At 44.1% G+C, this 22,418-nt stretch overlaps 1 protein-coding gene across 1 annotated transcript in view; it reads right to left on the minus strand.

Annotated features, from left to right (window-relative positions):
* The window catches only part of fbxl17 (F-box and leucine-rich repeat protein 17), a 267,205-nt gene that overhangs the window by 70,520 nt on the left and 174,267 nt on the right, over positions 1 to 22,418 (minus strand). The window contains exon 9 of the mRNA XM_083784988.1: positions 11,032 to 11,108. Within this exon, the coding sequence (XP_083641114.1) occupies positions 11,032 to 11,108 (77 nt within the window). The remainder of the gene's footprint in view (positions 1 to 11,031; positions 11,109 to 22,418) is intronic.

Below are 22,418 nucleotides of genomic sequence, written 5' to 3' on the forward strand. Positions count from 1 at the left end.
AAGAATAGAGAAAATGCTTTGTGATCCCATGGAACAGGAGGGAGGGAGGGACAGACAGACAGAGGGACAGACAGACGGACAGACAGACGGACAGACAGACAGAGTGTCAGACGGACAGACAGACAGACAGAGGGACAGACGGATGGACAGACATAGGGACAGACAGACAGAGGGACAGAGACTGAGGGACAGACAGACAATGTCAGGTATAAGTTAAGTAAAGGCAACTTGTTACAGTGGAGAAATGCAAGCCAGAAAAGGGATGGAATGAGAAAATGTGATAACGCAACATGGCAGTAGGGAATCCAAATGAAGGGTGCCCTTTAATCTCACATCCATTTTACATTAAGATCCTTCTGTAACCTTCTGTAAAGCAGAGGACTCCTGCCGAGATAAAGAGGGGTTGGGCGGGGTGCGCTTCTATTGGATGGCGCCCACCAAGGCGGAGGGAGCCGCGGCAGTGAGCAGGAGGTAAATGACAGGTCATAAGTCACAGTCAGCAGGAGGAAATGACATCAGCAGGACGTATGAATAAGCAGTGGGGGATAATCACACAATACAAACTGACCTTGTGAGGGATTAGCGGCCCGCATAATCTCTCACAATATACATGATGAGAGTGACCTTCCAAACTCAAAGTTTCCCTCGTTCAAGCTGCAAGTTGCCAAATCACTCTAGCCTGAGTTTGACGCACACAAAAAAACAACAAAATGTTTTGTTTGATGCATAGCAAAACGATATCCATGGATTGAAACATTGTTTAAATGCTCCGCTTGGTTGAGAAAGTGGTCTCGCATGTGCACGTGCGCATGCACACACGCGCACACACACACGCACACGCACACGCACACACACACACACACACACACACACACACACACACACACCCTTCCATCCTCAAAGTGAACCCAATAAGAAAATGCAATGTGTCTCCTCTATAAACAAAAACCTCATAGCCAGCAATAATAGGAACAGCATCCTCTTACACAGCGTGGCATTATTGAGTCCCGCGGGCACACTTATAGCAGAGCGTTATTAGGAACCATCTCAGACGGGCAAGCAAGAGTGAGAAGCAGAGAAAGCGAGCAAGAGAGAAAGAGAGAGAGAGCAAAGATCAAACACACACTGAGCCCATTGTTACCAGAGTTATCTCTATCTAGAGCACAGGGTATTAAGACACATTTATATTTAGTTTTGTGCCCGTGTCGCACAACGGAAATAGGCAATCTACAAGCTCACAACGCAGTGCAGCGCGACGCGTTGTGATATTGTAGATCGACTATTTTCCGTGTCGTAACACAGGCCGAGTATAACAGGGCTTTTATTGTCAGCCAGCGGGCAGCTCATAGATACTACATGACTGTCTCCTCCAGTCACAGACGACGCACCAACACACATGTGTGTTAAAACCACAAAAACACAGCTAGGCACAGACAGAAACGTACACACACTAATCTTCTTGTCCTTCCCCTCCGCATACTTAAGCCTAAAATAGCAGAGGCTTAAGTATCTTTTCCAAAAGTTAGGGAAAGTGTGTGTGTGTGTGGGTGTGTGTGTGTGTGTGTCGAAATGTGAGTGTGACCTAGCGAAGATATGGGCCCAAGCTATAGTATATCAAAATGTGTGTGCATGCGTATTGTGTGTGTGTGCACGTACACATGTGTGTGTAAATATGAATGCAAACGGAGCTTGTGTGGATGTAATCCTTGGTAAGTGAGCGTGTGCGTGCGTGGGTGCGCACGTGTGAGTGTCCATGTCTGTGTGTGTGTCTGTGTGCGTGCGTGCGTGCGTGCGTGCGTGCGTGCGTGCGTGCGTGCGTGCGTGTGTGCGTGTGTGTGTGTGTGTGTGTGCGCGCGTGTGTGTGCAGTAAGATGGTAGACGTCGTAAAGCCCTGGCCCTCACAGCTTAAGCCCCGCTCACTTTTCTCCTCCATAAGGCAAACAGTGGATAGACCACAGGGCTTAGCTGGAGAGAAAGAAGAGCAGAGGACAATATATGGAAACTAATTCAATTTCAGCCTCTGTAGCGCCGCTCTCCAATCTGCAAATACCACCATAGGCTAATGCATGGAAATGGAAATCTGGACTCATAGACAGAGACAACACCGCACCACCAGTGGGGCCCGAATCGGCAGACGGAACCCTACTGTATATGGAAGCAAATGTGCGACTATACACTTGGGGAGCAGCCATGCCGTGAAATGGCTACCTCTCTAGCTCACCGTTGCCTTCTCACGACCCTGTCTTATAAACAAATGGTATAGCGGAGAGGTGGCCGATTTAACGACTTGAACCCTGGGAACATCTTTAGAGGATAATGTTTTCAAAAACAGACTTCAATGTCTGTTCATTCAAGACATTCAATCAATCAATCAAACAAACAGTGAGCATGTCAATCTGCATATTATTTTGTGACACGGTCATATTATGACCAAGTATAAAATCTCATCAGAGTTACGAAAGTAACCTCAGCATGGCTTAACCCATTTAGGCCTGATGTCGATTTTTTTTAAATGTCTTCTAAATTCTGACAGTTTTCTGAAAAACCTCATGTTTCTATATCAATGGTTCTCAATATTTCATGTCAAGGACCCCCAAAATCATATGTAAATGGCCTCCGACCCCCATCTGAAAATATGTTATTCCAGGAACCCCTCAGAAGCAAAGATGAGAGTTAAAAACGTTCGCTCTGAAAGAATATATATTCAAAGAGTTGTGCCGCATTTTCACGATTTTTTTAATCGCCACTCGGTGGCGCGCTACGAGCTTGTAGATCTGCTATTTTTCAATAGCTAAAGTATGAAATAATGCTTAAAACACCAAAAGGGGTTCCCGTTCCTGTCCTGAGACAGTGTGAAGGTGACAGGTGGCCAGGTGACAGCAGCAGAGTGTATGGAGTCCAGCTCAGAGGTGGCTGCGGCGCCGCATGCTCTCTCCCTGCGCCCGCAGCACTCTCATTGATTTGCAGAGATAATAACCCATTTTATGAGTCTTTACCCCGCATGTCCACCAGCGCTTCTTCGCAACATATGTTATTTTCTCGCTCTCTCCTCCTCCTCTCCTATCTCTTTATTCCACCCCTCGAGGAAAGACAACACAAGCCTATGAATTTCTACAACTGGTGTTCTAGTGCAATATCGCCGTCGGCTTTTCCCGGCGGTTGCAGTGCGGCATGTAGGTTGGGTCAGTGCTATTGGTCCATTGGGGGTGTGTGTGTGTGTGTGTGTGTGTGTGTGTGCATTCATGCTTAACAGATTTCAAGACCCCGAGCCGCACAATGCTCACATCCATCACATCTGTTGTGATTGGATACATCCATCAATATTAGTTTAGAGATTAAGGAAATAAAATAAAAGCAATTTTTTTTACGATTATTTCCAAGTCATCTATATCGCCTGTCAATGGTTTCCAAATGATGGGCAAAAACAAATTAATGTGAGTTGGTTTTCCAATCTTTGTGTCAGGAAAGACATTAGTCTCACGCTGCCATGGGTGATCGGAGATCTCCGCCTACCAAATGTCTGGGGACCTGTAAGGTAGTTCCTAGAAGGATTAATTCTAACAACAACACATCTGTACCTGCTGCTTTGGAAAGGCAAGGCTGAGATCATCCTCAATCTCTCTAGATCATCGGTTCTCAGGGGGTTTCAGGGGGTCCCCAGCTAAAGTAGATAGTAGCATCACAATCATTTAAACCGCTTTATCCACGTATGTTTATATGCTATTCGAAAAGAGAGAGAGAGAGAGAGAGAAACAATATGGCAGTGGAAATGTCATTACCATATCACCACGTGGCTCCACAAAACCTCATCATGGCATTATAATTTCCATGCATCATTATAATATCCTAATAATATTGTGAGACTTTGTGCTGAACAACAGAGTTTGAATGGGAAAAGCAACCTGGCACCTTGCAGTTAGCATACTGTAGCACTGCACCAATTCAGGTTCCATTCAAACACACACACACACACACACACGCACACAAGGTTATAAAGACACTGCCTAAGGGTCCCAGCTAACAGAATGCTGCCTCGCTTCAAAAAAACATATTATAGTTTCATGACTGGTGTGAGTTACAGAGATTGTAGGTCTTAGCTGCTGTATACACACAGTGAGTGGTAATTTAACTAAGGACCCGTGGGGAGTCAGAGTTTAATTGACACGCAGGACTCTGTTTATATATGTGAATCATCCACACATAGTTATCTAGCTCGTCTCGTAAAAAACACTGAAAAACTTACTTGAGTTTGTCTGTAGCTAAAAATCCCCCAAGGCAACCTGTTAAAAGCAAAGGCAAGCAAACACTGTGGCATGTAAGCACCTCTCTCTCTCTCTCTCTCTCTCTCTCTCTCTCTCTCTCTCTCTCTCTCTCTCAAAGGTCCACGTGCGGCTGGGTGAATTGTACACAGATAACATCTTTAAATTGCCATGCCACAGGCCTATGTCCTCCTAGATAATGATTATTGTGTATTATTATATGATTATATATCTCCATTTGTACAGTTAAGGGTTCATTAGGTTCTTTGGACACATCACCTCATTAAAACACCTGCTTTCACACTTGTGTCGTCCACCTCTCATGCCCTTTCCTTCCAAAAGTCTCACCAAAAGCACTTTACTGCCTCCTGTCTGCCTTGTTTTCTGTCACCTGCCTTGTCTCACCTCCCTGTATTAGTGTAACCTGTGTTCTGTTGTCCGTTAGTCTATCCCAGTGTTGATTGTGTGTTTCAGTTCACCTGTGTGTAGTTAGTCTTGTCTATATATTTGCCCGTGTTTTCAGTTCCTTGTCAGTTCGTCGTCGTAAGTGACATGGTTATTTTCTTGTGTTTGCCTAGTTATTCAAAGTCCTTGTTATTTCCTAATTGTTCCAAGTGTTTTCACTGTGTGAGTTTTGGGAATTAAAACCACTGGAATATTCACTCTTCTGCCTGTGCCTGGTTCGTTCTGTCCTACTGTACATCTCCAGAACCACATCGTGACAGTTTGTGGATTACACAGATTATCAAGAAGTTCCACATTCTAATAGGATTGAAAAACCAATAGGCATAAAGGTTAAAAAGCTTGTAAGGCTAGTCCATCATTGAACAACTTCAAATCATGCCAAAATGTTCTACATTCTCTTGATTGCACATTTCATGGCTGTTGAGGTGTTTCATATACATTGATTACGTTCATATCAAGCACGGCCTTATTGTTTTTAGCGACGCAATTCAATGATAAGTCAATGTGAGGGAAGTACATGGTCCTGATATGGCAGGTGTCCAGTCTGTTCCTGTTTGCAGCTTACAATGGGAAAGTGAAAATACACAAGCAAGACAACCTCGACCCATTGTAACCTCGGGTGGTCCGGAAGAGTAATGTCGACTCCTTAGAACAGATGAATGAAACACAGAAAAAGTACAAACATCATGGTACTGCGTCTTTAAGGGGTGGGTCAAGGAAGCCCCATCTATCAAAGTTCACCCTAGTTAGAGAAAAGCACCCGAGATGAAAGAAGGAGCTGAGAGATGAATGGAGAGCGAGGGAGAGAGAGAGAGAGAGAGAGGGAAAGAGGAGGAAAATAGATGCTTGGTTCTGGGAAGGGAGTTGTTGCAGGAAGGCGTATAATGAGACGAACAAATGAGCAAATTAGAGGACAAGAAACCTGAAAAGAATAAAAGCACCAAAGACTGCACATGGTACGGGACTATATAGGCATGTGTGAATGCATTATAAAATCTATAAATGTTATACTGTACATGTGTGTGTTTCTTCATGTATTTGTATGTGCAGTGTATACCTACAGTATATAATGTACACACAGAATATAGTAGGTACACACATGTGTACATGTACGTTACGCACGCACACAAAAACAGAACAGTATCTCCCATCCAAAACTCAGCACAACAATGTGGAAGATGTGCCAGTGCCATGATTTCATTTCAGGCAACATGGCAGGCAGGTCAGCTTGTAGTTCCCCCCCCCCCACACACTCTCTCTCAGACACACACACACACACACACACACACACACGGATGTACACAGGAGGCCATGGCTAGAGAAGATGAGCAGAGGGAGGGAGTGAAAGGGAGCGATGTAAGAAAGAGGAGAATTACCATACGCAAAGAAAAGAGGTCTCAAGGTCTGTCTCTTTTCGTCTCTCCGTAAAGCAGGTGGGCTGCCACAGAGCACAGACAAGATAAGCTCAGGTGGACACACACTTACGCATTTGACAAGCATGCATGCATGCGCACGCACGCACACACCCAAAACACTCGCACAGACACACACGGATACATATACGCACACAATGACAGGAAGAGGGAAAAGGTGAGGTATAGATAGAGAGCGAGAGAGAGATCAGTGTTCATGCAGGTATGTTGATGCTTAACAGTTAAGGCCACTAGCTGTATTATGGGTCAGTCAATGAGGATGACAGTGGCGGAAGTAGATATCTGATTAGGACTGGGAGCGAGGCCCCGTTGGCTTTCTCATCAGGATCAGCTTTCAAACCAATATAGTGCAGTGGTTCTCCCTATATTCTGCTGATGAGGTAGCCAGTGAGACCACCTCCGTCCATAGATGCCAGTGGTAATTAAGCTAACTTTGTCAAAACACAAGCATAGCATAAAAACAACAACAAATCCACTGTATGGCCCCGTGTCATTTGAAAATATAGCCACAGCACAGAGATGAAATGGAGCGGAAGATGCCAAGATGTCGTTCTCAAATCAAGCTCATAGCTTGTAGGTCTGCTATTTTTGAAAAATCGAAGAACGACTGACATGGAAACATAGCTTTTTCAGAAAACTGTCAGGATGTAGAAGACATTTTTAGAATCTGATCTCAGATCAAAATGGGTTAAAAAAAATCTGCCTAATGAAGATGTCACTGGAAGACGGTTTCTAAACTGCCCATAGCCGTCCTATGAGACACAGACTGAGTAGAAAAACATCGTGCCATTTTTTCATGATTATTAGTGAGGACCTATTATATGAAGATAGGTTGAAAAGTGATGAAGTGGTCCTTTAAGCCCCACGGCCCTGTACCTATTTCAAATAGGTACAGCTGTTGCTTCTGCCAAAACCGTATTCATAGGTCACCGTTTTCAATGTAACACAGGAACCCCCCCAGCTAGTGTTTTTGGTCGTTTCTAAACCACGCAGTGGGAGAAGGCTCGAAAACAGCAGATCCAGGCAGGGAGCATGCAGCCTTATATATATATATATAACTCTATGGGAGCAGCCTTATATATACTGTATATAACTATGGGAGCAGCCTTATATATATAACTCTATGGGAGCAGTGGCGATAGTGCTGGCAATGCGCTGAACGCACGCGCGTTCATTCACTAGCCGCACCGACGCAAAAAGTGTCATTCTTGATTGTGTGCCCTTTGAATGGGTGCAGCGCCACAGCCCTCGGAGTGGTCGATGCGTGTGGCACTGGGAGCAGAGAAATAGTATTATTAACCCATTTTGACCTGAGATCAGATTCTAAAAATGTCTTCTACATCCTGGCAGTTTTCTGAAAAAGCTATGTTTCTATGTCAGTAGTTCTTCGATTTTTCTAAAATAGCAGACCTACAAGCTCGTAGCGCGCCATCTGCTATTTTTCAATAGCTAAAGCATAACATAATGTTTAAAACACCGCCCAAAATGGGTTAACTGAGACTGACAATACAACATTTCCCATTTTAAACTTCTGATCTGACCAAATCTAATAGGGAAAAGGACAGAGGAGGGCATACTCCTCCATACATCGTCTCTAAATAGTCTCTATGCCCGTGGCTACACTTCTGAACAGAACACGGTATGAGACCTCATATATCAAATGTCATATGCTCGGCATTCACATAATTGGGGGCAAACAGGCAACACTCCATCTATTGCGCATGTTGTCTTAAAAATAGATCCGCTCTACGGTACAGACGTGTGTCTGTATGAGGATGAAATGTGACATTCGCACCTAAACAAAACACTTGACAAACCGTCAACACAAAAGCTACAATGAACTGCTAGTAATTATGCAGATTGCAGTGTAGCCCTTCACCTCAATATCAACAATTGCATGAACGGAATAATAAATCATTCGCATGTTTTCCACATCTGATTAATCCGAAAAGTTATTGATAAAATAATTGTTAAGTAAATAATAATCATATAATAATAATAGTTTCTGCCCTATTGAGTATCATGTAGTGCCAAATAAATAACTGTATCCATTTAACCGAGGGACAGAACAGGGTGTGTGTGTGTGTGTGTGTGTGCGTGTGCGTGTGCGTGTGCGTGTGTGTGTGTGTGTGTGTTTGTGTGTGTGTGTGTGTGTGTGTGTGTGTGTGTGTGTGTGTACGCCCGCAGGTGTGCGGTGTGGGGGAGGGAGGGTGTTTGGGAAAGAGAAAGTTTCACAGTAACAAAAGACGGACAATGCATTAGCAGATGCTCTTTGATGACTGAGGCAAAGAGAGAATGCTTTTGATCAAAAAGGTTCTACTATGGCTCTCAGAAGGACCAGCATTTCTGGCCTGTATTAGTTGCCCTTTTCGGGTCCTTTCTTCTGGTGCTCAAAACCCCTCTCTGCGCCACAGAGTAAAATTACATGTTCTCTCATCTCCCTCTCCCTCTCGGTCTCTGCATCGATCCGTCTCTCTCCGTATGTCCTCGGAGTGCATTTAAAAGGGTGCACTGCAAAAACAGAACACTCAGACCTAAGAGGCTTGTGGACATCTCAAATGCACATGGAGGTCATTAATAAAAATAATTAGCCCGGCAGGCTGGGGCGGAAAAGTACGGGGCACGGCCGTGGCAGATGTAAAATCTCATTTCTGTTATTCAATGTATCAGAGAGCAAAGCAGGAAATCCACCTATCATTGTGTTAGAGCAGGCTTCTTCATCCTGAAAGGACACATGGACATATGTGCGCACACACACGCGCACACGCCCGCCCACTCACACACACACACACACACACACACACACACACACACACACACACACACACACACACACACACACACACACACACACACACACACACACACACACACACACACACACACACACACACACACACACACACACACACACACACACACACACACAAGAGCATAGCATGCGCGTACACACCCACCAACCCACACATGTGGGCCTCATCGTCCAGGCACAAAATGCCTAAGGGGTCATTAGTGACGGAAGAAGATCAGATATCACCAATTCATCTTGGTCAGAGAGATAGAGATGGAGAAAGCAAGGGAGGCGGGGTAGTGTACAGTGCATTCCTGGTTTAATGTACTATTGTGATCTTGGGGTCATTAATCAAAGACCGCCACCGCACGGACAAAACACACACACGCATGCCATTGACGACGCCACCGCACGCGCACACACACACGCTCGCGGCAGAGGAGATGCGAGGCGTTAGAGGATTACTGCAACATCTGTCTCCATTTGCTCTTTTCTACTGGCAACCAACAGCGGATCATGAATTTGCATACCTGGCAGTACTGTACATGCACAGGCACACAAACAAACAAACCCACTCACTAATAGGCTAACAGTCTCCCCCGTGTGTCATACAACGTAGACAGATGCATTTTGTCAGTAATTAGCCTTCTCTTAGGGAAAGCCTGTGTATTGAAGACTACTCTAACATGTAACACTAACATGTTTTAGTCACGTTATCTGTTGGCGGCATAATTAGAACATTGGAGCAAATCAGAGCAAAGATGAATACTGCACACTCACACACACGCATATACTGTACACTGTATGCAAAACGCACAAGGCAGAAGCTCAGGCGCACTAACAGGCAGACAGACAGACGTCAGTGTAGCCGCTGTGAATGAGTCCGAGCCGAGAGCACACCGCACCGTACAGTATAGCTTACAGGCACACGGCAGAAAGAAATCAAATGGGGACCGCCGGAGCATAACCGAGTTCAGAAGAAGAGGGAGGATGCTTTCTGCCTGGACTGAGGGAGAGTAAATACGTTTCCACTAAGAGAGGAGGCGACATATCCCGACCCAATGTGTGAACCCAAACTCCCATTAATTGTCATCACCTCCATTTTGAAATAATGGTTCACTTCCAAGGCACAATTCCATTTAGAAAACACATTTTTAATCTCACGCCTTGGTGTGAATTGGATTGGTGTTCGGGATCCTAATGGGCTCTATGCACACACACCATTTTGGAAAAATCTTGGACCCCTTCACTACTTCCTTCACCGGTGTTACCAATGATACTAATGAAGGCTCTGTTCCAGTCATTTGTGCGTGTTGGCTCACTGGAAACGCTGCTACCCCAGTGGGTCTCAAAGTGTCCACCCGTGGTGTGTATAACACCCGTACATGGGGGTCCATGAAAATAAAGAGTTTGAGAACCACTGCACAGTGCACACTAAATGGAACAGAGCCTTAATTAGTATAATCTGTGAAGGAAGTAGGGACGCGGCCCAGAAGTAGGAAGAGTTATTCTGTATGCACATAAGATTCACACAGCAGCCATTTTGCTTTTACTTCTCTTCACACTTTTGCTTTTACTTCGCACTTCACAGTAATATAAGAGCAAAATGGCCATTACGTGACTGTATACCTGAGAAAGCTGACCTAACCGTTTGTACCAGCTCTGCTCCAAAGACATCTAATGACAATGTGTTGGCCCACAACACTGACCTAACCTCCTTTTGTACCAGTTCTGCTCCAAAGGCATCTAATGACAATGTGTTGGCCCACAACACTGACCTAACCTCCTTTTGTACCAGTTCTGCTCCAAAGGCATCTAATGACAATGTGTTGGCCCACAACACTGACCTAACCTCCTTTTGTACCAGTTCTGCTCCAAAGGCATCTAATGACAATGTGTTGGCCCACAACACTGACCTAACCTCCTTTTGTACCAGCTCTGCTCCAAAGACATCTAATGACAATGTGTTGGGAAAATAAATAAGTGATGGTCTGCCAATCAACAAATTGTATCCTGCGGAAGTCTTCAAGTATGCAATGAAAGGAACATGGAGAGTGTAATAAGTGCATGTATTTTACTGTACCGTGGTCTGTGATTTTACAGGATACAAGGTAGAGCTCCTTTAGACTCCTTCCCTCCTTGGCAATGATCTCCACACACCTGCAGAGAAAGAGAGATGATGAGAAGAGAGGATGAGCACGCGTATGTAACACAATATCTTTGTGTACAATATATTTGACTGTTTGCTTGGAGGCACTCTTGTCCTTTTTTAGGGTTGCAACAGTCAATTAAACTAACAATTTAATCCATTATAAAAGATAATCAATATTTTACAATAGATTCAAGGTTCAAGGTTTCTTTATTTTGTCGCCCAAGGGAGAAATTTGTCTTGGACCCCAAGGACCCGCCCTGCAGCATACAGATACAATACAATACAAAACAATACACAATACAAGACAACAAAGGCACACAGTGACCCGTACAACATTTAAAAAATCACACACGTGTGAACTGAGTGGTGCAATTCCCCCCCCCCCTCTCTCTCTCTCTCTGTCATTAGAGACACAGCACTACCCCTCTCTCTGTTTCTGGCGCCCCCTACTGGTATAAATAAGTCACATACTCGTGCTCATAGTTACAGGTACACAGGTAAACAGCTACACAGACATTGCTGGTTGTAGGAGTGGTTGCACCACTCAAAAAACACACACCAACATACCTAGTGCAGAAGATGAATAACATCACCTCATAACCTTCGACCCCTACCCTGTCTGCCCTCTGCAAGGACTCTGTTAAGGAGTGTGATTGACAGAGGGACAAATGAATGCTTGTACCTATTGTATTTGCACGCATGGACCTCGTACCTCCTACCTGAAGGCATTAGCCGATACTCAGGGTATAGTACATGGGAGGGGTCAGACACAATTTTCTTAACCTGTCCAATGGTGGCCTGCTCAAAGATGACCTGGGGGGTGATTGGAGGTGTAGACATACCCATGATCTTCCCTGCCATTTTGCCTAATCTAAGGATCTCAGATTTGTATTTTACAGTTAGGTTTCCAAACCAACTGGTGATACCATACGTACCTTAGAATTGACTCTATGCTAGCTCTATAGAAGATCAGCATTATGTTTCTACTTACACCAAAAAGTCTGAGCCTACGTAGAAAATGAAGGCGTTGGTGTACTTTTGCACACATACTTGTCACAGTGCCAGTTTATATCACGATCAATGTGTACTCCTAGATATTTATAGATTAACAAAATCTCTGCAGGCCCATCCTTCAAACGCGGTCCAATATGGACACACACACACACACACACACACACACACACACACACACACACACACACACACACACACACACACACACACACACACACACACACACACACACACACACACACACGGCGGTAATTCCTACGTAAAGGTTAAACAGTACAGCGGCAGGGTCATAGCTGTTCAGATACTGTAGATATTCCTCTGCTTCTCTTAACACCGACATTAATAATTAAACACCATGATCTGATTAAAGAGGCCTATGCCAACACAGCAGGAGCACTGCGTGTGCGTTTGTGCACGCACATGTGTGCATATGCAAAGGCATACTGTAGTAAGATCACGTGCACTCACTTCAAAGAGCTGCTATCTGTATTCGGCCCTGTGCTCACTCAGACCCATGGGACTGTGTGTGTGTGCGTGTGTGTGTGTGTGTGTGTGTGTGTGTGTGTGTGTGCTAGGAAGAGCCGGAGGGAAGATCAGAGTTTCTGTAGCAAGTGATTCTCTTTAAAAGCCTCTAATGAGCAGAGTATGTGCTACAACTTTGAATTTGATCAAGCCGTTTGACCCATTTAACCTTCACTTCCAACTTTTTCATCGTCATGAGGGACCTGCAGAGGGATCATGAATCCAGCTACCTCAGTGTCTGCAGCTAATCTCACATACTGCTAGGCCCATTAGTCTCATTTTTCTTGTGCAAGCTGCCAGCAGGCCAAGCACCGAAGTTCTGGAATTTTCAAATCCGTCAACAAGTCTGCAATGCGTTTCATTTGTATTAGTAGAGTAATCGTCCCTCCAGGCTATAGAATCTGAATCCCGCTTCCAACTAGTCAATGATTAGTCAATTTAGCATAGTCGATGCGAGGCGATACCAAAATATACATAACACCCCCCCCAAATCCCCCTCCCCCAATTGTTTATAAAAATAAATAATTACAAATAAATGGACGATGATAAAATTGGGTGTGTATATAAAAATAAATAAATTGAAAACAAAGGTACTATTTTTGATGACGTGTTACATCTGCCGAGTGAAGCAGTCTTGTGCATTCTGTGAAATGTACTTTCGGACGACATGAAAGCCAACAGAGGCGACTACGGGAATGCATGACTCTCACACTGAAAACAATTTTCACACCTGAATTTGGGTTTCGTCGTTTCATGTTGTTTACTCCAGAATCTCACAACTCTGCGCGCGCGGGAGTGAAAATAGGAAATGGAAATCTGCGGGAGGATTCCACGCGCCACATTTCTCCGGGACAACATCGTATTTTGGAGACTCATGTTTGTTTTATCCCGATCCTTTTCTCCAGGGATGCATTCGAGGTGGGTGACACACACAAACACACCAACACAAATGACAAAGATTCGCAGATTTTCACTCGATGTGAGACAAGTCACACCGTAGGATCAGAGAACGGGCAAGAAATGTCGAGGAGGAGGCGTAAAGAAAAAGTCAAAATGTGTGTGGTGTTTCTATATTCCAATCCATATTACAGTACATGGGTCTGAGTGATTCCACAGCCGTTAAAATGTGCACCAGCGCATCAGCTCTAGTTCAGTGGGCCGCATCCTCATGTTTCACCTTTTCTATTGCATTTCAGCCGCTGGCCCTGCAGTCCTCTCCACTGTTCTGGATCTCACACTCCCCTCTCCTCCCTCTCCTCCCTCTCCAGGTTTTTCTTTTCTATTTCTCTCTTTCCATCTCTCCTTTTCTTCTCCTCCTTCCTTGCTTTCCCTCTCTCACACAAGACTAACGCTAAATCCCCCCCCCACCCCCCCCAATAAAAAATCCCATCGGTCTGTTTGAGAAAGAAGGTCAAAAACTGTCTAAACTAAGTACTGCACCCGTCAGAATGGGTGAGAGAGAGAGAGACAGAGAGAGAGAGAAACAGAGAGAGGAATAAAGTGCTATAGTGAGGAAAGAATAAGAGAGAGGGGCTTACACCATGGGGGATCGACAGAGCTCGAGGAGGGGAAAGAGGGAGCGCAGCGCTAAATAAAATAGAGAATTACAATTTAGGAATTTAGCAGACGCTCTAAATGCAGAGCGATTTAGGCCTATAGTATAGGCTACCTAAGGCTTACCTAATAGTAAGCAAATAATACAATTCAGGCCCGACGTCAAAATTTAAAACGATTTTTCAAAAATAGCAGACCTACAAGCTCATAGCGCGCCACTCGGTGGCGCGCTATGAGCTTGTAGATCTGCTATTCTTCAATAGCTAAATTATAACATAATGTATGTAACCACCAAAAGGTAAGCTAAGCACCTATCCGTCTAACAGTATTACATCTGTACAATGAATCCATAAGTATACTCTATATAACCTTATGTCTACATAATATGCTATCTAAATGACAAAACGTTAGCCGTTGCATATGCCTGCAATGTCGTTGAATTAGAGGTCTTTCATGACGCTGGAACAAGATGAGGGAAGTGGAGAGGAGATGGATATAAGGTATGGCTTGTGCCACATGAAAGGCTCTACCCCTCACTGAGAATCAGTGAGCCACTGCACTCCCTGAGGTAGCTTGCCTCCCCCTTGCGCGCGCGCGCACACACACACACACACACACACACACACACACACACACACACACACACACACACACACACACACACACACACACACACACACACACACACACACACACACACACACACACACACCTGCCTATGACTGACTTATACTGCTCAGCTGACATGAATTAGTGATCTACTTATTTTCAATAATGTAGCGCACCTATGATAAAAGAGCCCAGGTGGACATGCAGCACATGAAGAATATATGGAGATGGACAGACAGACAGACAGACAGAAATGGAGAGGGCCTGTGAGACCGCGTCATTCCAAACCCTACACAGCAAGGACGCACTGTGATTGGCCACTGGCCAGTAGCAACTTTGAGTGGCAGTCGGGGCAAACGCTCTCGCCAGAACATGATTTACTATTGTGTGCCTATCGGGACGCAACTCCAACGGCGCTCAGTGTGGCTCAAGATCGCTTGAGACGGCACAGTCAAAAACTATACTTTATCGACCAAAAAGAACTTCCTGTAGTTGTTGGCGAGAGGCACTTCGAGGTTCGCCAAAGTAGCGGGGCGTGGTTATAAGCACAAGCCGTGTAGGATTTAGAATGTCGCTGTGGGACCAGCACTGCCAATCAGCAGGTGCACCTGTGCCGCTAATCCACCAGATTAGTGGCACAGGTGAGGTTTACGGAATCTAAATCAGGTGTGCTTGGTCTGACTGGGTTACTGCTAGAGGAATCCTAGGGCCTACCAAGGTCTGTTTGGGTGTTAAATAAAAATAATCAATGAACATCCTAAGTTGCCGTTGGAAATAAACGGCAGCCGAATGGCAGCATTGGTCCAAAAGGTCACCCATTTTCCACACTGTAAGAATGTGAGGAGAAGGGTGTCACTTGTAAAAGTAATGAATGATCTTAGGGTGTCTGCTGACAAGAAACATGTATCCGTTCTCTTACTTCTAGATCTAACGGCTGCATTTGACACGATTGATCATTCAATTTTAATACAGCGTCTGGAGCACTGGATAGGCCTGTCTGGTTTTCCTCCTACCTATCAAATAGAAGTTACTTTGTCAATCTAGCCGAGTTTGACTCAGACAAACACGTCATCAGTTCTGGTATTCCACAGGGCTCGATTCTTGGCCCTCTGCTTTTCTCCTTGTACATACTGCCATTGGGCGAACTCATTGCCAATCACGGAGTCAATTTTCATTTCTATGCTGATGATACCCAACTATATCTTTCTATGGCTCCAGATGATCCCTGTGCTTTAGACCCACTGGTTACCTGTCTGTCTAGCATCAAATGTTGGATGAGTGAGAACTTTCTCAAGCTAAATGAGGATAAGACAGAAGTTCTCATAGTCGGTTCTAGTGAACAGAAAGAATCAATATTAAGCAGACTTGGCAACCTGACTGTAGAAAGTAACAGTACAGTAAAGAACCTGGGGGTTATTATTGATTCTGAATTGAATTTTAATTCACACATTAATCATGTTACCAAGATTGCCTTTTTTCACCTTAGAAATATTGCACGAATCAGAGCCTATGTGTCCTTGGACGATGCAAAAACGCTAATTCACACCTTTGTTTTTTCTCGGCTTGGTTACTGCAATGCACTTTTTTCAGGACTGCCTAAGAAAACAACTGACAGATTACAACTTGTCCAAAATGCAGCAGCCAGAGTTTTAACTAGAACTAAGATGAGAGAACATATTACTCCAGTTTTGGCATCACTGCACTGGCTTCCGGTTGTTTTTAGGATTGATTTTAAAATTATTTTACTTGTCTATAAAGCTCTCAATGGTCTCGCACCTTCCTACCTACATGACTGCCTGCCTAAATATGTCCCAAACCGCCCCCTAAGTTCTTCCACTGCTGGCCTGCTCGCTTTGCCTAAAGAAATGGCAACAAAAAAATACGGGGAAGCAGCTTTTTGCTTCTACGGGCCGTCGGCATGGAACAAGCTCCCACTGTACCTTCGTCAGGCAGCCTCTGTAGACATTTTTAAAGCTCAGCTCAAGACCCACTTCTACAACATTGCTTTTAATTGATATTTTATTTTATTTTAATTTTTTGTTATTTATGTCCTCACTGTATTGCATTACTGCTTGTTTTTTGTCGTTGCCTTGCTTTTCTTTTATTCTCCATTGTTCTGTAAAGCACTTTGAGCTGCATGAAAGGTGCTATACAAATAAAGTTTTATTATTATTATTATTACAAGGATAAAGTTAAAGAATGTTCACCTACGTACTATGACTATTGGTGTCCATGTGGTTAACTATAGGAGGACCTACAGTAAATAGAACTCCCCTCTTGCGAGTGCATTTGGATTCATTTTTAACACTAAACAGTAAACGAAGCTGAGGATGTCCCTGTGCACCGAGGATGAAGGTGAGGAGGTCAGATAAGACGAGGTGAGAAGAACAAGAGAGAGTAGGATGGACCCAAACGATAACGGAGGGACACGCGGAAACACTTGCAGGGTACGTACTGTACACGGGAGGCTCTTCAGGATGCTACCGACACGTGGAAATGTGTGCGGCCATTTCAAGCCTCGGCTATAACCCAAACATATACAGCTGAAGGCCACTGTGGCCAATACAAGGACAATGGAAATCGTTTCCATGACAACTGAGACACTCCGCGGCTAAGCGATTAGTGTGAGCGGCAGGCGGGAGGGGAGAGCGAGAGAGATGAAGAGAGAGGAGCAATGGAGTGACACATCAGGGGTCAGTGTGTGTTTGGGCTCGCTGTCACCGTGCTGTCAGCACAAACAGCTAGAGGTAAACAATAAAACTGTCACTTCTCTTTCTCTCGCAAAACGCACAGAAACACAATATCAATCTTTAGAACCGTTATTCAAGGTTGCTCCACTCTTTGGGAAAAGGTTTCTCTTAGAAATATCATAATACAGTATCATATCATTCAGACTCCATCGTTTTACCTATGGCTTCCAGGTGACCTTTCTTGGTCCTTCCTTTTTTGGCATATCTGAAGAAAGTCAGTCGGAACGAAAATCCACATGTCTCTGTATCTATCTGTATGTCCCTTAAATGGAGGTCTCTGTATCTATCCGTATGTCCCTTAAATGGAGGTCTCTGTATCTATCTGTCTGTCCCTTAAATGGAGGTCTCTGTATCTATCTGTCTGTCTGTCCCTTAAATGGAGGTCTCTGTATCTATCTGTCTGTCTGTCTGTCCCTTAAATGGAGGTCTCTGTATCTATCTGTCTGTCCCTTAAATGGAGGTCTTTGTATCTATCTGTCTGTCTGTCCCTTAAATGGAGGTCTCTGTATCTATCTGTCTGTCTGTCCCTTAAATGGAGGTCTCTGTATCTATCTGTCTGTCTGTCCCTTAAATGGAGGTCTCTGTATCTATCTGTCTGTCTGTCCCTTAAATGGAGGTCTCTGTATCTATCTGTCTGTCCCTTAAATGGAGGTCTCTGTATCTATCTGTCTGTCTGTCCCTTAAATGGAGGTCTCTGTATCTATCTGTATGTCCCTTAAATGGAGGTCTCTGTATCTATCCGTCTGTCCCTTAAATGGAGGTCTCTGTATCTATCTGTCTGTCCCTTAAATGGAGGTCTCTGTATCTATCTGTATGTCCCTTAAATGGAGGTCTCTGTATCTATCTGTCTGTCTGTCCCTTAAATGGAGGTCTCTGTATCTATCTGTCTGTCTGTCTGTCCCTTAAATGGAGGTCTCTGTATCTATCTGTCTGTCTGTCTGTCCCTTAAACGGAGGTCTCTGTATCTATCCGTCTGTCCCTTAAATGGAGGTCTCTGTAATTCTGCTGTATCTATCTAAACGTTTGGTGCGCGGTAGATCAAAGGCATGGAGGCGCATTTGCGCACCAGATGAGAGACAGGTATTTAGAGAATGCTGACAGGCATTCAAAAGGAACTCAATTGAAATGTTAACGTCCTGTAAGTAGACTTAGAAATAAAACTAGTGTTGACTAATCATTAGTGGCTCTTATTTTGATGAGGCAGTTTCTGCACAGAATGTCCGTTTCACTTGTAAACAAGCTACGATGGATGAGCTGTCAAAGTGCTAGTCGCTAAGTCACCATGTTTACAATATGAAAACTGTCACTTAGAGTCTAAGTGACAGTTTTCATATTGTAAACATGGTGGCTTAGCGACTAGCACTTTGTCTAAGTCTTAGACAATGTAGGTTACACACGCTGGAATTAAACATGGAACCTGCAGGCAGCATTAGGTGAGTAATTCATTGTATATGTGTTGGACGTTTGTGGTTGTGCTAGAGATAAACGGACAGCTGCTGCCAGTGGGATATACTGCTGCTTAACGACGACACTGTCTGTGACTAGGTGTACTAGTGTAACTAGTGTAGCTTTGCATCAGTTGCATCTGCCCGTGTGAAAGCAGCATAACGTTGTGGCAGGATACGAACGTCTGTAACCCCCCCCCCCCCCGCTGTGCGTACCAAACTACATGGGCAGGTGCTCCTTTGAGTACTAGCCCAAAATAATAGTGTGCACCCCTGATCATAGTACTGAAGCATCATAGACTGGCCTCCAAGCAATGACCTAAATTGGCCCTGATAACCAGTTATTCAACACAGAGCACACTAGCCAACAACAGAATAAAAAGGAATTTTGAGAACCGAACGGATGATCTTCTAAAAGATTATAAAATTATATCGACCTACAGAAAAAACAAAAACCTTAAAGATTATCTAGAACACAGCAAGCTAAAAGAAATCAACACACCAGCACGCCAGGGACCAGAATACTTCAAACCCAAACAATTAGTCAAAAATAGAACTACAAAACGCGTGTTAGAGATTAAACAACAAATAACAGCCAGAACCAGCAACTGCATTTACTTAATCACATGTGAAAAATGTGGTTTACAATATGTCGGAGAAACGGGTAAAACAATAGGTACAAGGCTGGGACAACACAGATACAATATTAACAATGCAAAAAAGACAACCACAAGATTTGTGCAACATTTCATGGCTCACGGCATTGAAGCTCTAAAATGCGCTGGACTTCAACACAATCCCCACTGCACAGTAGGACAAAGACGTTTTAATGAAAAACAGTGGATTAAGAACCTCAACACGGATTTCCCTGGAGGCTTAAACATGCCTAAAATCAGATCTTGAACACAACAAAACCTAAACGCAGGATTAAACTGGAGAAATCTAAAAATGATTGGATCAGACTTCCTCCGGATACATGGCGAATGCATTTATTCCTTGCATTGTGCCTAAACATGTTGCGACCTGCAGTCGCAACATGTTTAGACACAGTGCACTGAAGTTTTTTAATTCCCCCCCCCCCCCGCTGTGCATACCAAACTACATGGGCAGGTGCTCCTTTGAGTACTAGCCCAAAATAATAGTGTGCACCCCTGATCATAGTACTGAAGCATCATAGATTGGCCTCCAAGCACTGACTTAAGTTATTAGGCAGACAGAGTTTTATGGTATTAGGCAGACAGAGTATTGTGGTATTAGGTAGCCTATACAGGGGTTCTCAACGTTTTGGGCCGGAGACCCCCGGAAATGCTTTGGCAAAGCAAAGTTCTTTGTTTACCCCAAGGACTGTCTAGAGAGGACGAGACGCGAAGACCGTAAGGGCGCCGCCATGTTACTCACATGGTGCTCCATGGAAGGAAAGAAACATGCGCAGTTGAGACCAAGGAAGCTGAACGAGGAAGTGTTGGCTGCATATAGCCCATTGCGCATGTTTCTTTCCTTCCATGGAGCACCATGGAGCAACATGGCGTCGACCGTACGACGCCATGTTGTCTTCGCGTCTCGTCCTCTTTAGACAGTCCTTGGTTTACCCAGGGAAGTGGACTAAGCTCGAGATGCTTGTTTACAGCCAGGCCCTGCTTATAGAACATTTCATGGTAGGGGTTCAATGCCTTGCTCAAGGGCACTTCAGCGGTGGCAATTTTAATGTGCCGGTCCGGGGATTCGAACTGGTGACCTTCCGGTATCAAGACCGCTCCGCAAACCGTTCGGCCACCGCTGCCCCGAAATGTCTCGGGACCCCCGCCCCGCCCCCTTCCCGCCCCAAAATATAAATTGACTGTTTCTATAACCATAATAATAAAGACAATACACCATAAATAAATACTGAAACCAGATATAATCATTATGGAAGGTGTATGCATGTACTATGTGTACTATGTAAACTCTTCATTTCCATTTTCCAGCCATTCAGTTGCAAAAGAACCCCTAAGATTTATTAATTTGGGGACCCCCCAAAATAATTTGGCGACCACCCAGAGGGGTCTCGACCCATGGGTTGAGAACCCCTGGCCTGTACTGCAGTACTCTCAAACGGGTATAACAGGTATTGGGACATGTGGGAATGTGTTCTGTATGGCCATCCGATGCCTAGTAGTATGAAAGCAAAACTTAAACACCTGCATGGGCATTAAAAACAAATATATGGTATATACAAAAAATAGCAGAGCTACAAACTCATACTGTACATATTTTAGCTTGTATAGACCTACTACTTTTGCTACTTTGTTGCAATACTGTCATAAAGAAAGACATATTATTATAGAGACAAGGTTTCTGCCCGCGACAGCAATCATTATTACTATTATTATTAATATATGAAAGTATCTGTAGGAGGGAATGTTATTGAATAGGTTTTCATAAATCAAGTCTGACAATCACTACAGCAATGGCAAGGCCAAATGACTGATACAGAATCACCTTCTCATTTAAATGCAGTACACGCAGAGGTAATGTGCCCTTCTCGGTATGTAAACACATTTAAAAGTTCAAAATGAAAGTATAACCTAGTATATATACCACTAGCCTTGGCCTTTGAAATAAAATAACTATACAAAATAACAGAATTGAATCAATCAGCCGCAAAATAGCAGATTTATCCCGGCATGCCTAAAAGGACGTGTGAGAGAGAGTATGTGTGCGTGTGTACTTGCCTGTGTGCGTGCGTACTTGCCTGTGTGCGTGCGTGTACACAGCCAGCTACTGTACAGTATGTGGGTAATATTCAAGAACAGTCCAAATGCAACACCTCAAATCTGTTAAAAATGCTTCTCTGAAACTTTGAATAGTAAAAGGATAATTTTTCTCTTTATCTTCAGAACATTTTTCCAGCTTCAGAAATATCTTAAACCTTGAAGCATCTTAGACCTTACATACATCTGATGCTTTGACATGAAACAGACAGCCATTTTGTCAAACATGAAGGCCTTATTGATGTAGAGCCTCGTAAATGTGTGTCATAAAAATAGGTCCCCAGTAAAACGCTGTCTGTGGAACTGCATCAGTGGAACATGAGGCACTTCCAAACACACAAGTCAAACATCTAATGGAAACATGTCTAGTCAAGGGTTTTACTGCCCATATATACCGCAACAACTCTACAGCTTGGCTAGACAGATACATATGGGAGGGGGGAGTGATATAGCTGTGTGTATGTGTGCGTGCGTGCGTGCGAGAGAGAGGATATCAGTGCCGAGTGTGTGTATGCACAGTGTGTATTTGTGCAAACGCTTGCAATGATGCATATGCATGCGTTCACATTTTGTGACTATGTTGTTTGCACCTGTGTGTGCGGATGCATGCACGCTTCTCAGAAGTGGAGCTAATCTTCTCATTTGCAGCTCATCCAGAGGTATCCAAGCAGACA

Source organism: Protomyctophum parallelum (genome assembly GCF_964188405.1).
Source record: "Protomyctophum parallelum genome assembly, chromosome: 15".
In the NCBI taxonomy this organism is placed as follows: Eukaryota; Metazoa; Chordata; class Actinopteri; order Myctophiformes; family Myctophidae; genus Protomyctophum; species Protomyctophum parallelum.